The 14,713-nt window shown below is 35.8% G+C and overlaps 1 protein-coding gene across 6 annotated transcripts in view; it reads left to right on the top strand.

Moving 5' to 3' along the window:
• LOC131033325 (uncharacterized) overlaps positions 1-14,713 on the top strand; it is a 46,850-nt gene that overhangs the window by 13,792 nt on the left and 18,345 nt on the right. For all 6 annotated transcript variants that reach the window (XM_057964525.2, XM_057964522.2, XM_057964524.2 and 3 more), the window contains one exon: positions 2,035-2,188. In XM_057964525.2, the coding sequence (XP_057820508.1) occupies positions 2,035-2,188 (154 nt within the window). The remainder of the gene's footprint in view (positions 1-2,034; positions 2,189-14,713) is intronic.

Raw genomic sequence — 14,713 nt, 5'->3', positions numbered from 1 at the left:
TTTGTGCGCTTTGTTTGCTCTAGAAGGCAACCTTATATTATGAGGGTATTGTATTACGACTGTGTATTGTGAGTCTGATAGCTGTTGAGTTGCCTCTAGATCCCAGTTGGTGATAGTCTTGTGAGAAACTTGCTTGCAAGTATATTGTAATCTGTTGTTGATTTATGAATGATATATTGGGTGGCTTTTGGAGTGCGGTGTTTTTCTCTCGAAAGGGTTTTCCCCATATAAATCACTGTGTTGTGGTATGCATGCTATTTATGTTTATTTCTGTTAATCATTTTTAATTGTTGTAAAGATTTGTAAAAAATTTGGATTACCCTCTTTTCAAGATTAATGTAGGAAGTTGTTCCCCTACCATAACTTCCTTACACTTTTTTGTTTTTTGTTCAAATTTCTGCTATTTGGTGTCATTTTCTGCTTTGCTTTTCACATCGATAGTAATATTGTACTGGTGTAGTGTGCATTTGCACACGTGGATGTGATAATGATTGAGATTCTTCTGAGATTTGAATGCCTTTATTTTTCAGAGCAATATAATTTTGATCGCAGTTCTTTATGGCTATGTTATTCTATGGAGTGAATGAATGCATATTTTCTCTGCACTCTGTTTAGTATTTACATTTGCTTCTGCTGTAACACATTTGTTCTGTCCTTTTTGTGGGATGTCCACAAATTGCTCCAGGGATCCAGATCAGTGGTGAGTACCTGCTGAGTTGATCTATTACATGGATCAGTAACTGTTGTGTCTTTTGATGGTCAATGCTAAACACTTTCTATTCATTGTTTGTTCAAGAATCATAAATATTGATAGAATGTAGTTGACTCGTTGGAACATAACAAAAAATATTATTCTTCTCATTCAAAATGAATGCTGTAACTTGACAAAATTTTGTAAGTGATAGAGAGGCCGTTGATCTTAGTTTTCTTCCTTCTGATTCTTACCCTCATTGAAGTGCAAGTTAAGGAATTTTCAGTGCAACAACAATGAAAAACATTTCTCTTATAATCTCTGTGAGAAAACTACAATGCAATTTGGACAATAATTATCATGCAGCAACATTGAAAAAGTGATTAGGGTCAAACATGGATAATGTATGAAAGATGGGAGATTGAAACAGCGCTTCGTAGAATTAAATAGATGGAATGCCTGGAAAAACTTAACACTAGACCTTCTCTGAATCACCTCGCTGATTCAATCATCAAGACACTGAAAATAAATCTTAAGATGGATAAAGTACACTATATTGAAATTTTGAATTGTCACTGTCTACTTAACTTTGTTGCACAATGGGAGAGCTGTTTTGCATTTCAACGGCCGAAACTCTCCCCGTCGCGGACGGCCGTTTCCAAGCCATTCAATTGCGCCATATAATTTATTTTTATTATTTTTTTTCACGAACTTTAATTTATATGTATTTTTTTTGTATAGACTTAATTAATAGAAATTACACGCACACACACTCCATTTCTCGTTACGTTGCTGTTCGGTCACGTTTCTTGTTTTTGGTAACATAGCTTCTTAATCATATTCAAGACCACATAATGAGTCTGAGAGATGACATTATGTGCCTTGGAATATAACCATTTGAGACACTTTATCTCGTTTCAATGGCCAAAACTCTCCTTGTCACGGATGGCTGTTTCCAAGCCATTCAATTCCGCCATATAATTTAGTTTTATTATTTTTTTTTCACAAACTTTAATTTATATGTATTTTTTTTATATAGAATTAATTAATAGTAATTACACACACATGCACTCCATTTCTTGTTACGTTGCTGTTTGGTCACGTTACTTGTTTCTGGTAACATAGCTACTTAATCATATTCAAGACCAGGTATGAGTCTGAGGGATGACATTATGTGCCTTGGAATATAACCCTTTGAGACACTTTGTCTGTTATTTAATATTTTCCTATGAGTAATCTGGACAGTTAACTCCTCCACCAAATGTATGCATGACAATTTTTTTATTACATTTCAGATTTTTATGAAAGGATGAGAGTGAATCAGAGATAGTCATTTTGAACAGGCTTTAGGTGGACATGATCCAGCACACACTCCGCTTTGGATTAAGGTTACTGCAGGGTCAGCTGCAGGGATTGTTGGAAGTGCAGTAGCAAACCCAACAGATGTTGTGATTGTCCGAATGCAAGCATCATCTCCTGGAAGAGGAGCTATAGGAGGTTAGAACAGAAATCTCTCCATCTTTTGTATAGTTCAATTCTTTTGCATACATTTGATGCTTACAAGTTTCTCTTTCTTTCAACACCCCTTATTTATAAGACAAAATTAAAACCCAATTGCAGAATATTTCACAGTGTCTTTTCCTATGAGATTGAGCTGTAGTGATACAGAGGCAAAGATCACATGTTTTGTATTCATTAAATGTGTTTGAACATCATGAAGCTCAATGTTGATTGAAACTAGTCAGCGTAAAATTTAAAGCCATCAAGGTCAAGGTCATTGTATGAGGAAAATATTGAATATCATTATTTTATGTTATTCAAGTAGTTGGTTTTGTTTGCCATTGGTACCATTTTCCAATCTCTGCTCCATACTGGAAGATTCTATGTAAAGAGTTGAAATACGACACATCATGTAAAGTATATGCAAAAGTGTGCCAGGGGTTTCTCAGTGTATGTTGATCCATATTGTGTTTATAGATGGAGAAAGAATTATCATATGCTGAAGTGTTTGGTCTTTCTTTTTGAACTTTCAAGTTAAGCAATTAGATTTTTCTATTTTGTTGAATGCATCCATGTGTTCAATGAAAGTTTTAATTGTTTTGTGTTCAGACGCATTTTCTTGTTAAAGACACAGAATACATAAGATAAAACTTGTAGTTTTGCATTCCAGCAAATACACAAGGCTTACCTTTAGGTGTAGAATTTTCTCATATTTTGAATTGACATTGGTCTAATGTCACATAAAAAAACCTATGGTATCGTATGTCTTTAGTTCTTTTGCATATTTAGTAAAATCCTCATCAGCCTTGTGATCCCCAATACCTTTTTGGGGCTTTGTGGAAACCACAATCTTTGTAGTCCATTCAAAGACTAGTGGACTCCCCAACCTTATCGAAAGGGAGTTGTATTTGCATGTATACACACACTGTGCACACTCTGGAACCCAACCACCATAAATGCCTCCTAGTGGAATTTGGTGATATCCTTTAAGGTCCTAAGTGTGGATTAATCATCAATCCATGGGTCAAAAGTACATAGGTTGATAAGGCATAAGGCTCATTCATCATTCGCATCTAGAGTCTGCTCCATTACTGTCATGTCCCCTCCTTGATCGTTATATATATATTCTAAATGAAGTATTACTATTAACAACAAATGATTATTTGAATTTTTTTTTATTTTTATTTTTTCAATAAAAGTGGATTATTCCACTAAACTTTTTTATTAATATTTTTTATTTTTTACATAGGATTCAAAGAGCATACCAGAGGAAAGAACCCTGGGAAGAAAACCTCTGGTCACAGCTCATAAAATAAACCTATAGTATCTAACGGATCAGTTTATACACTCCGCCCAAAACCACATACAAAATGCGGTCACAACACATATAATATCAGTTTTGCATAGAGCCCATATGACAATTTGCCAAAACAACCCATCGGATAATTTTCAAATGTAGACTCCACAACTGCTATCAATGGAAGAAGACAAAATTTTCCAAAAATCTGTGCCAAATCCCATGAGCCAAAAACCTTCCTGCCAAAAAAAAAAGTATCAAAAAACCTTTGGAAAAACACTATTGTATCAAATACCATGTGCTTGAACTCTCCTCTAGACAACGAACATGAATACTTGAAATGAAAGGGGAAAGCAAGAATAATTATCATCATAAAATTTTACATCAACATTACTCAAGAAAATCATATAACTATTGTTGCAAACCTTCCCATACCCTAGAAGGAATTTCCTCAAAACCCACCTCTCGCTGATTAGCATTGCTATCAATGGCTAAATTTGCCAAAAAAATCCGCAATCTTATTAACTTCTCTGTAACAATGGGATATTAAGAAAGATTCAAACAATTCTAATTTTTGTAAAATGGGATCAAGTATACACTGCAAATTCCAACACTTTGATTTCTTTTTCATAACACATTGAATAATCACCATAGAATCACCTTCAATTATTAAGTCCTTAATTCCCAAAGAGATTGCCATATCCAATCCAAAAGACAAAGCATGAAATTCCGCATAATTGTTAGTTTTAAAACCAATAGCATGACACTTAGCTCGAATAAAATTTGCATTGTGATCATAAATTACCATCCCTACCCCAGCCGGCCCAGGGTTACCACGAGAGGCCCCATCAAAATTCAGTTTAAAGTGCCCCTGCGGAGGAGGTTTCCATCTAGCAAAGCGTCTCTTACCTATTGCATCATTTAAAAAAAAAATTGAACCATGAGAGGGTAAAACTGACAGCATCTTCCAAACTCTAGTAACTCTACTATCCCAGTGCGAAAAAGAAGTAAGATTTTCCAAATTCTTATAAATAAACGACAAAGCAACCTCAGATTGAAGACTCAATTTTTAATAGAACTTCAGACACAGGAGACTTTGTTTTTTTCAATATCCTGTTGTTTCTCTCTAGCCAAACATTCCAAATCACAATAGATGGAGATATGATCCAAAGGCATGCATAAAAAGATGAGGCAAACATAAAGGGCCAAGATCTAAAATGGGAAATGAGATCCTTACCAATAACAAAGGATATTTTTAACTTCTTAAACAACCATTGCCAACATTCATAAGTATAATCACAATGTAGGAACAGGTGTGAAGAAGATTCCAAATTTTTGTTACAAAGGACACAAGGGAAAACAACAGTAATACCAAGCCTGTCTACTCTCATACCTGTAAGGACTCTGTCTTGAACTGCCAACCAAGCAAAGGCTCCAACTTTAGGAAGATAAGCCGAATGCCAAAACAACTTATAAGGCCAAGATGATAAATCTTTAGCAACCATAAGAGAGTTGTAACCATCTTTAACAGTGTACTTACCAGAAATATTCTTTGTCCAAATAAGTTCATCCTCAGAATCAGAAAGAAATACAATTCTATGCCCCAAAATCTTCTCAAAATCTAATTTCATGCTTTGATCAACATCTAAGAAATCAATCGACTTCCATCTAGCTAGCTTAAGGGGTCCACTAGTAACAATTTCAAAATAATTTGCTACAAAAACACCCCAAAGGGAGGAAAGAATAGTGATCAGAGGAGACCAATCCCTAATATTCATCAAAGGTGTGTGTCCATTCCATACTTCATCCCAGAATCTGACCTTTCTACGGTTATGAACAATCCATGAGAGATGAGGCAAAATAACTGATCTACATTTACAAAGGAAATTCCAAATAGTAGAACCCGAAGGCAAATTTGAGACTTTAAAAATGTTTTCTCTCGGTCCATTATTTAAATATTTGGCAAACATAATCTGTGCCCATAAGGAGCTAGGCTTGTCATATAATTTCCAAACCAACTTAGCACCTAAGGCTAAATTCTGATTCTCCAGACTCCGAGTTCCTGTTCCCCCAAGTTCCTTGGGCAAACATACCTTATCCCATGCAACTAAAGGGAGTTTCTTCTTGCCATCTTTATTATTGTTCCAAAGAAAATCTCTAAGAGTATCTTGTAAACTAACAATAGCTGCTTTTGGAGACTTCAAAACAGACATGAGATATATGGGAACAACATTCAAAATAGACTTGATGAGAACAATTTTACCCGCTAAAGTTAACCATCTATGATTCCATGAGAGAATTCTTTTAGAAATGACCAAAATAATCTTATCCCAAAAACCAATATTATCCTGTTTAACAAAGAAAGGAATCCCAAGGTAAGTACATGGAAGATTTTCAGTCTCAAATCCCCAAAAAGATTGCAACCTATGCTGAACCAGTTGTGATGTATTAAGGAAAAAAATCTTTGATTTATCACCATTCACTTTCTGACCAGAAAACGATGCATAATTTTGTATTATTCCTTTAATCACTTTTGCCTCAACTAACGAAGCATGTCCAAATAACAGAGTATCATCTGCAAAGAGACAATGAGAAACACTTTGGGGAATATTTTGAATCCTTATACCTTTCCAAAGCCCCCCCACTTTAGTAGCCCTAATAGCCCAACTAAAGGTTTTAGCTAGGAGAATAAACAAAAAGGGAGAAAGGGGATCTCCTTGTCTCAAACCCCTAGAGGAAGTGAAAAAACCACAAGGAGAACCATTAATTAAACCCGAGAATCTTGCAGAAGAAATACATGCACGAATCCATTTGACCCAGGCCTTGGAAAAACCTAACTTCTCAAGAACAACACATAAAGCCCCCCACTCTACTTTATCATAAACCTTCATCATGTCTAGTCTAAGTATCATGGCCGGGGTTCTTTGGGTGGAAATAGAATGCAACACCTCATGTGCTACAATTGCACCCTCTATCGTCTCCCTTCCGAGAACAAAACCACCTTGCTCCAATGAAATGATCTTAGGTAGAATTTTTGCCAACCTAAGGGAAATTGCCTTCGTAAATATCTTATACAAAGTGTTACATAAAGCAATGGAGCGGAAGTCAGCAAAAGTCTTAGTATCCTCTTTTTAAGGAATAATTGCAATCATTGTAGTATTGAGTTCTTTTAAAATAGACCTATTTCTCCTAGCTTCCTCGAGAGCCAATAAAACATCATTTCCCACAAAATCCCAACATTTCTGAAAAAATAAAGGAGTAAAACCATTTGGTCTTGGAGCTTTATCCGGATTCATGGCAAAGACAACACTTTTAACTTCTTCTAAGGAAAAGGGAGACATCAACATCTTATTGTCTTCCAAAGATACTAAAGGAGGAATATTAGATATAATATCATTGCTGAGATTTCCATTTTCCGAAGATAATAATGACTTAAAAAACTTAACTGCCTTTGAAGCAATGTCCTCTGGCTCTGTCAATAAATTCCCATTCTGACACTGAATACAAGATATCCTATTCTTACATCTTTTAATCTTAGTTGAAGAATGAAAAAATTTTGTGTTCCTGTCACCATCTGAAAGCCATAACTCTCTAGATTTCTGTCTCCAATAGATTTCCTCTCTAGCTAACACCTCCTCAAGTTGTAATTTTAGTGACTACAATTCATCAAAAACTTGTGGCACCATACCATGTTGAAGCACATGAGTATTAAGACACTCAATCATATCTTGAATCCTTTGTTTCTCCTGAAAAATGTTCTTAAAATGCGAGATATTCTATTCCCTAATATTCAATTTCAAATAACTTAACTTCTTAGCAATTTGAAACATACGGGACCCAGAACAAAAAGGAGCAGAATTCCACCATTTCATAAGCAGAGGCAAAAAGGAAGAATCTCTAAACCACATGGGCTCAAATTTAAATGGAGACTTAAAAGAAGCCCTATCCTCAATAACTGAAAGGGAAATTGGAAAATGATCAGAACCCGAGACCGGTAGAATAGAGGAAAAGAATTCAAAATCTGAATTAATCCAATTCTCAGATAACAAAAACCGATCTAATCTCTCAGCAATTTGAGAAAAATCCCTTCTCATGTTTGTCCATGTGAAAATCCCATTCTGAGACTTACAATAAAAAAGGCTCATATCAAAAATGAAATCCCCAAAGTCATCCATAACCCTTTTATTAGGGAAGACGCCTCCTCTTTTCTCATCTAAATGAGTGATAGCATTAAAATCACCCCCAAAGATAATAAAGGAACCATGTTTTAAGGGAGAAGAAATCCTCTTTAATTCACCCCATAACTTACTCTTCCCATGAATTCTTGACGGAGCATAAATGTTAAAAAGCCAGAATTTAACCTTCAAAATCTTGCTTATAACTAAAGCCAACATCCAATTTGTAGCAGATGCCACTAACTGTACCTCAATATCATAATTATTCCAGAGTAGTGCCAAACGTCCTGAAGCACCACAAGACGGAGAAGAAAGAAAATTCCACTTTCTCCAAGATGAAAAAACCAAATCAGCAGACTCCTTTGACAACTTTGTTTCTTGCAACATAAAAATATCACACTTAATTAAACGTCTCTTGTTAGGGGCATTTAAGCGTCTCTTGTTGCGACTTAATTAAGCATCTCTTGTTAGGGGCATTTAAGCCCCTAACATTCCAATAAATAATTCTCATTGTCCTCGAGGGGAGGCCGAAGGTCCCCTCTTCCCATTAGTCGGAGAATTTTTGCTTTCCCCAAAGCAACCTTGCAAATTACGTTTCACAGCCCCTGATCTTGTCACAGGAGGACTAGTCACAAATCTTTTACTCCTCTTTCTTTTTACACTTACAGGAGTTAGGCATGTTTTCTTAGGCCTACCAAGAGAGACCGAATGCCTCCCTTGCCCACCAGCAGGAGAAAAGGGACAAAGTCTTTTGAACTCCAGCATCAATTTCCATTTGAGTCTTAAGATTATTTGGAGGCCTACCTCTCCTAGGAGAAACCACCGATGGTGAAAAAACCGGAGTTGTTTGGACAATTGGTAAACTCTTGCATGACTTTGGAGAAGCCAAGATAAATGGATTATCTTCAAAACCCAATTCTGTTGTAGCCAAAACTGCAAAAGGATTAGCAGATGCAGAAATTGGAAGGGTCGAGTTTATACCCCCCAAATCATTCTCAATTGAACAAACAACTTTATCAGTAATACCCTCATCCATTTGATGTGCATGATTGTTAAAAATATCATTTACTTGCTGAACCAGATTCTCATCTGGCATAATAACAGGGACAACCTCTGACGGATTACTATTCCCTAAGGAAGATTCATTAGCCATATTAATTTCAACATTCAGAGGGGAATTATTAGACACCAAATTCTTAATTTCTTGAACTAAAGAAACATCATTAGGAAAACCTATGATAGGTACCTGTTTAATAGTTTCCATATCAACCACTGCATTTTTATCTAAATTCACATTCTTTGAAGAATCCAAAACCTCCTTTTGAGTGCATGAAGACAAATTGTCGTCCTTACCCTTTGTGTGATTATTTGGCATCTTAGGGCAATCTATCATCAATGGATGATCTACTCCATTCATCGGGGGATTACCATCCACTATACCCCCGTTATTAGAAAATGTCTTCAGTAAAGACGAAAGTGAGACCGAACCCGAAGTGTGATCATTTGGTTTCCCAAAACTACGACACAATGGATTATTTTCAAGATTAATGTGACCTTTTTCTACCAATTTATGCGAAGAGACATTTCCACATCCTTCAACCAAAGGTCGCGCTGACAAACTATCTTTATTAATGGATTTAGGGACAGAGTCAACAACCTGCTGGTTTTTTTTTAAATCCATAAGTAATGGAGCATCCAAAAGTAAAGGAGACTTAAGAAGCTTTGTATCTAATTTCTCAATTGACTGGTGCCAAATACCATCATGAGACTTGATATTACAAGTACGGGGGCAAACATTGTTAGGGTTAATAAGAACACAAATTTTTACCAGAACCTCCCCCTCCACAAAGTCCATTTTAGATGTTAAAAAAGTTACAATAGTATTTCCAATTTTCTCAAGAACATCTGGATCCATAAATTCAAAAGGAATTTTAGGTAAACCAAACCAAAAAGGAATAAGTTTCGAACTAGACCAAGAAGGAACAAAAAAAGGTTTCCAAGCTGCAATTTAAATTAAATGTTTTCCAAACCACTGATGCGAAGTTCTTAATACCTCATCTTTGAAAGAAGGAGAATCAAAGACAATGATAAAAGCATTTGCAGACAATAATTGAAAATAATGCATATCCCCCATCTTTTCTGCAATTTATGATAAAGCTTTAACAAACTAATTTGATCACCCCAAATTTCCCCAGAAATAGCATTCGTATGCAAACAATTCGCTTTCTTATTGACATAGGAACCTAAAAGATCGATACAAGGGATAGGAGCCCAAACCTGTGATGAAGAAACCCCCGACAGAATAGGATCAGAAGGTATCTTACTTACCTTTTCCGGACTAGCTTCCTTGAGGTTCACATTTACCTTATTTCCCACCTGTTGTGAAGAATCAGAAACCCTAGCCGCAGTCTCCTTATTTGCCAAGCCAACAACCCTAGCAAATGTTCGCTGATTGTCCAGATCCAAAGACCATTTCCTTGAGAAGCCCTTGAATTGCTTCTTAGAATTCCCTTGATTCGCACCATTATTAAAACGCCCTTGAGTGAATCTCCCTCCATTGTTATTCTGCCTCCATGCCACACTGCGTCTGTTCCCAAAGAAGCCTTGAAAGTATTTTGAAGCTGGCTGAAAAACCTTGTTATTTCCACTCCGGTTTACCTGTATTGCCATGTCCTTCCATCTGCCGTTCGTGAAGACCCACTGCGGAACATGAGGCGGGTCTTCCCAGCCCACATCCGCCCATGAACCCAAATGTCTTTTATCAGCCATGTCTGATCACTGTATTAAATTTCTACTGAACCTGGGAGAGAACAATTGAATAAAAAAGCGCTGAAAATCTCTAAACTTTGCTCCACAAACCCAACTCGGCAATCTTTAAATGCAAAGAACAGAGGAATATGTACATCTTTGATAAGCAAATTTTGCATTCATGACAGATTGCAGAGCATTATGACAAAGTAATTGCGACAGACATAAGCGAGCAACAATTGAATCAGGTGCAAAAGCACCCTAGGGTTTCATACATCACGACTCCGCCGGTCGTCACAGACGATTTCTTGCGGTTGATCATAGGAGCAGAGGGATCATTACCCGACTGTAACCCCTGCACTGGACATCATTGCTGAGGAATTTGTGCGTGCTTCTTAAACCCTAGCTTGCAATTCGATCGGGTGCAATTATTATTTGAGCAAGGATAATATAGTTTGTCCCCTCAAAAGATCGTCGCGATATTAATTTAGTTTCCAAATGCTATGATGATTGATATGCATCTAGATCTCCGACCAAGTTGCCTCTATTAATGTGTATCGCTGGCACTGATACTATACAATTGCTACTGGGAAAGTGCGATAGGCCCCATCCGGACTGTGGCTACTCTCTATATCGAATGGATTTATTTTCTTAATATTCTTCCCAGCGCATCAGAATCTCGGTAATGCAATGATGTGCGGTCTGGAAAAATGCTTTGGTTTGATGAAGGAAATTGCTTTAATTCGCCTAGGAATCGCCTACCTTCTTCACAAATTCGCACTCTCGAGTCTGATTTTTCTTTACATCGCTACATGACTTACCTCACTTATTATTTGATTACCCTTCATTTGAAATTTATTTATTAAATATTATTATATATTAATATTTATTACACACTCAAATACAATCTGATTATATATATATATATATATATATATATATATATATATATATATATATATATATATATGTATATATAAATAAAATCAGACCATTATGATATACTTGGAGTAATATACATCAAGCTACGTGATGAGTAATATACATATACAACAAGCTACAGCAACTCGCCATCCATTGTATTCATGTATTCATACATAGAATAAATATATACTAAGTCATCAAATTTATACGTATTGCGTGAGTAATGTATGACGGAATATTAGACGTGTCTTACATTAAGGGTTTGAAGCACTGAATAAGCAACGAAACAAAGACTTAAGCATCTAAAAAGCGATTAAGTTATGTTCATCAATGTTAATAGCCTACCCTCTATACACAATCGATAAAGACTAATATATATATTGATTAGTCTAAGAAGGTATCCAGTATGGTGCGATATTCAGCAATCATATAACAGTAGTTATGAAATGAGCAATACAGATTTCAATTAAATATTAATCATCAAAGTAGCAATGGAAGATAGATCAACTGTGCTAATACCGTAGAGGCGGCAAACAGAACGAATTATTGTTAATGCAGCAATCATGATAATCATTATCGTTGGTATATAGAAGACACGAATTAAGAAACCAAAGACAGCGATTATAATCACAACAAGGCAGATCAAATAAGACAAGATAACATTGGATAAGAGTGCAAGTATAATCGTTAACCAAATAGTAATGAAGTGATGCGATTAGTTAACGAATGAACATAAGGCATGACTTTTGGCAACATAACTTATCATTCCCAAACAAGATATAAGAAGGCATTACAATCATTACCAAGGGGGAGGATATGTTATCGGCAACCATCTTATAGATGGGGGATTATCGTATAGTCTGTACTCATAAAAGAAGGCTAGACGATAGATCATACCAGATCAGAACCATGATTAAGTTACAGGCAGTAACATCCTTTTTCTTGGGGGTTTGCATGGTGATGTGCTTAATACGTATGATCAATATATGAAGTCTGATGATGTTTTTATGCAATGGTAATATTAGTATAAACTATGACAGTCATCCTTAATTCCATATGCAGTGGCAGACCAGATCTGACACATGTCAGATCTGTCTGCCATTACCAGCCACCAAACATATTACTAACAAGTAATGTTTAAGTAGTAGTATTAGTAATTTATATAATAGGTGGTAATATTACTCAATTTACTTATTTATTTATGTATACATATATTCAAATCAGAGTAAGGAATAATATAGATATTGATAATAATAAATGCTAATATAATACCTTTAGAAATTAGTAATAATTCATATAAATAGTAATTAGTAAATATGTAATGATCTTTGAATAAATCAGAATAAGATTAACTATTTAGTATGGTAAGATAACAAGTATTTGATTGACTGAAGAAAGAAAGAACATTCCAGATATGATTCATGTTAAGGGAATCTTGACTCTTAATCAATCTAGTTAAGCCATAAATATGTTGAGATAGCTTAATTATGATTAAAATTGATCAAAACCTAGTAAGGGACATTAAAATTACTCATGCAACTCCACGGAACCAATTTTTTTTATAAAATACCACTGGACTATGCACTACAATATGCATTGAAAATGTATATGCATTTTTTTTTTTAATAAGATAAAACAAAAAAATTTGCATATAAAAAGAAAGGTACGAGTTATAAAAACCAAGTTGACAAAATCCTACCTGGTAAAGCCCTTGTAAGGGGGAGATAATGAGAGAAAGGTCTAGAGAGCTACAATGCTTCAACCCAAAGAAAGTAAACTAACAACTATAGAGATATACATGTGTGATGTAAATAGTATTTAGGAGCAGTTTTAGAACTGCAAAGCGTAATACAGAAAAAGTACAATCAGCGAGCCTGTTAAGGTTGGTGGCAGCTTGTAGCACGGAGGACTAATTTGTTTCCCTTGATGTCATCTATAGTTTGATGCAGTTGGCTCCAATTTATGGGATACCAAGGAGGATTGCTTTTTGAAGTTTTTTGTTCTCCCTTAGCAAGATCTTGTTATGTTGAGGTTTCCATGCACTTCCTAGTATTCATTCTTTTCCACACTTTTACATCTAGTTACTAGAGAATCCGAGTTTTGCATTCAATTAGAGCCTCCTTAAGTCAGCTACACTGGCGTTTTTGAAATCTGCATTATTGTCATAAAATTTGTAGGTTTTAAGCTCCGTTGGCCCTTCTCTGATAATGTAATCTGCAATAGTCATAATCCCTTGTTGTAACTTATCTTAGATTTGTTGAAGTTTGGGACAATCTAAAGTGGGGTAACCACTCCATCTATTTCCCAGTGCTCATAGCTGTTAATGTTCTTGTTTTTCAGCTGGTTTCATGAATCAAATTTGACAATCTTGCTTGATATGTTGTGTGATTGTGGAGAGCTATGGTGTTGGCAATATGAAGGAATTGATTATGTGTTGCATTGATGTTTTGTCATTGATGTCAACACTAGCTGTTATGATTGGTTATCGACAGACAGATTTTGGTTACCGGTAGAAGAACTAGTGTTACCGGCAGAAGGGACTATCAGTTGGATACTACCGACATGTTTGGATCAATGGAATATGTTTGGTTTGATGTGTTGCATGTTTCTGGAGTATGTTTTGGTTAGTTGGTATTGACTTGATGATCGGATGCTATCATACATTCTAGTAAGCCTATACCGGTAAGGGTTTAGGGTTTTACCGGTAGAACTTTTATTGAGAATCTTTGACATGATGCATAAGTGGTGTTGGTGCGGCTTCTAGATGGAATTTAGGATGCAGAAGGTGATCTTTGTTTATGCCTCGATTGATTGGAGACATCGCTTTGGCATGGTGGACCCAAATTAGGTTCGGTACCTATCCAGGTTATGGACCTGTATCATGTAACATGTTCTCTACATGTTATCGGGATGATCTATGAATTGGTTAATGTTGTTCTAGTCTAAAACTGACATGGCATATCATTGTAATGTGGATGTATGTAATGATCTTATTGTAATATCTTTTAGGTGGCCGACCTAATTGGTTTAGGTCTTAGGGTTTAGATCTCATTGTAGATCATGGTCATGGAATGTAATGTGCAAATAATGTAATATCACTCAGGCAGAGGAGTTGGTCGATCATAGGTGATCGAATTGGGTTTATGTAATCAGGCCTCCGGTATTGAGCTTAACCGGAACTGTAATTAGGCATGGTAGATGCTATCACTGGCAGTTCATTCTTCTGGATTGTTGTCCAATTATATTGAGGTGGTTATAACCTCTCTGTAGTCAGTGTCACTCCTTTGTAATGAGTAGTACGCTCTAGGCAGTGTGCCTTCCTGCATGTGCAGGCCCCTTATTGTATCATATACTTTCTGCAGAAGTATTATGTGATAG

This window comes from Cryptomeria japonica, chromosome 10, assembly GCF_030272615.1.
Source record: "Cryptomeria japonica chromosome 10, Sugi_1.0, whole genome shotgun sequence".
NCBI lineage: Eukaryota > Viridiplantae > Streptophyta > Pinopsida > Cupressales > Cupressaceae > Cryptomeria > Cryptomeria japonica.
This window is presented reverse-complemented; position numbering and strand designations above follow the sequence as displayed.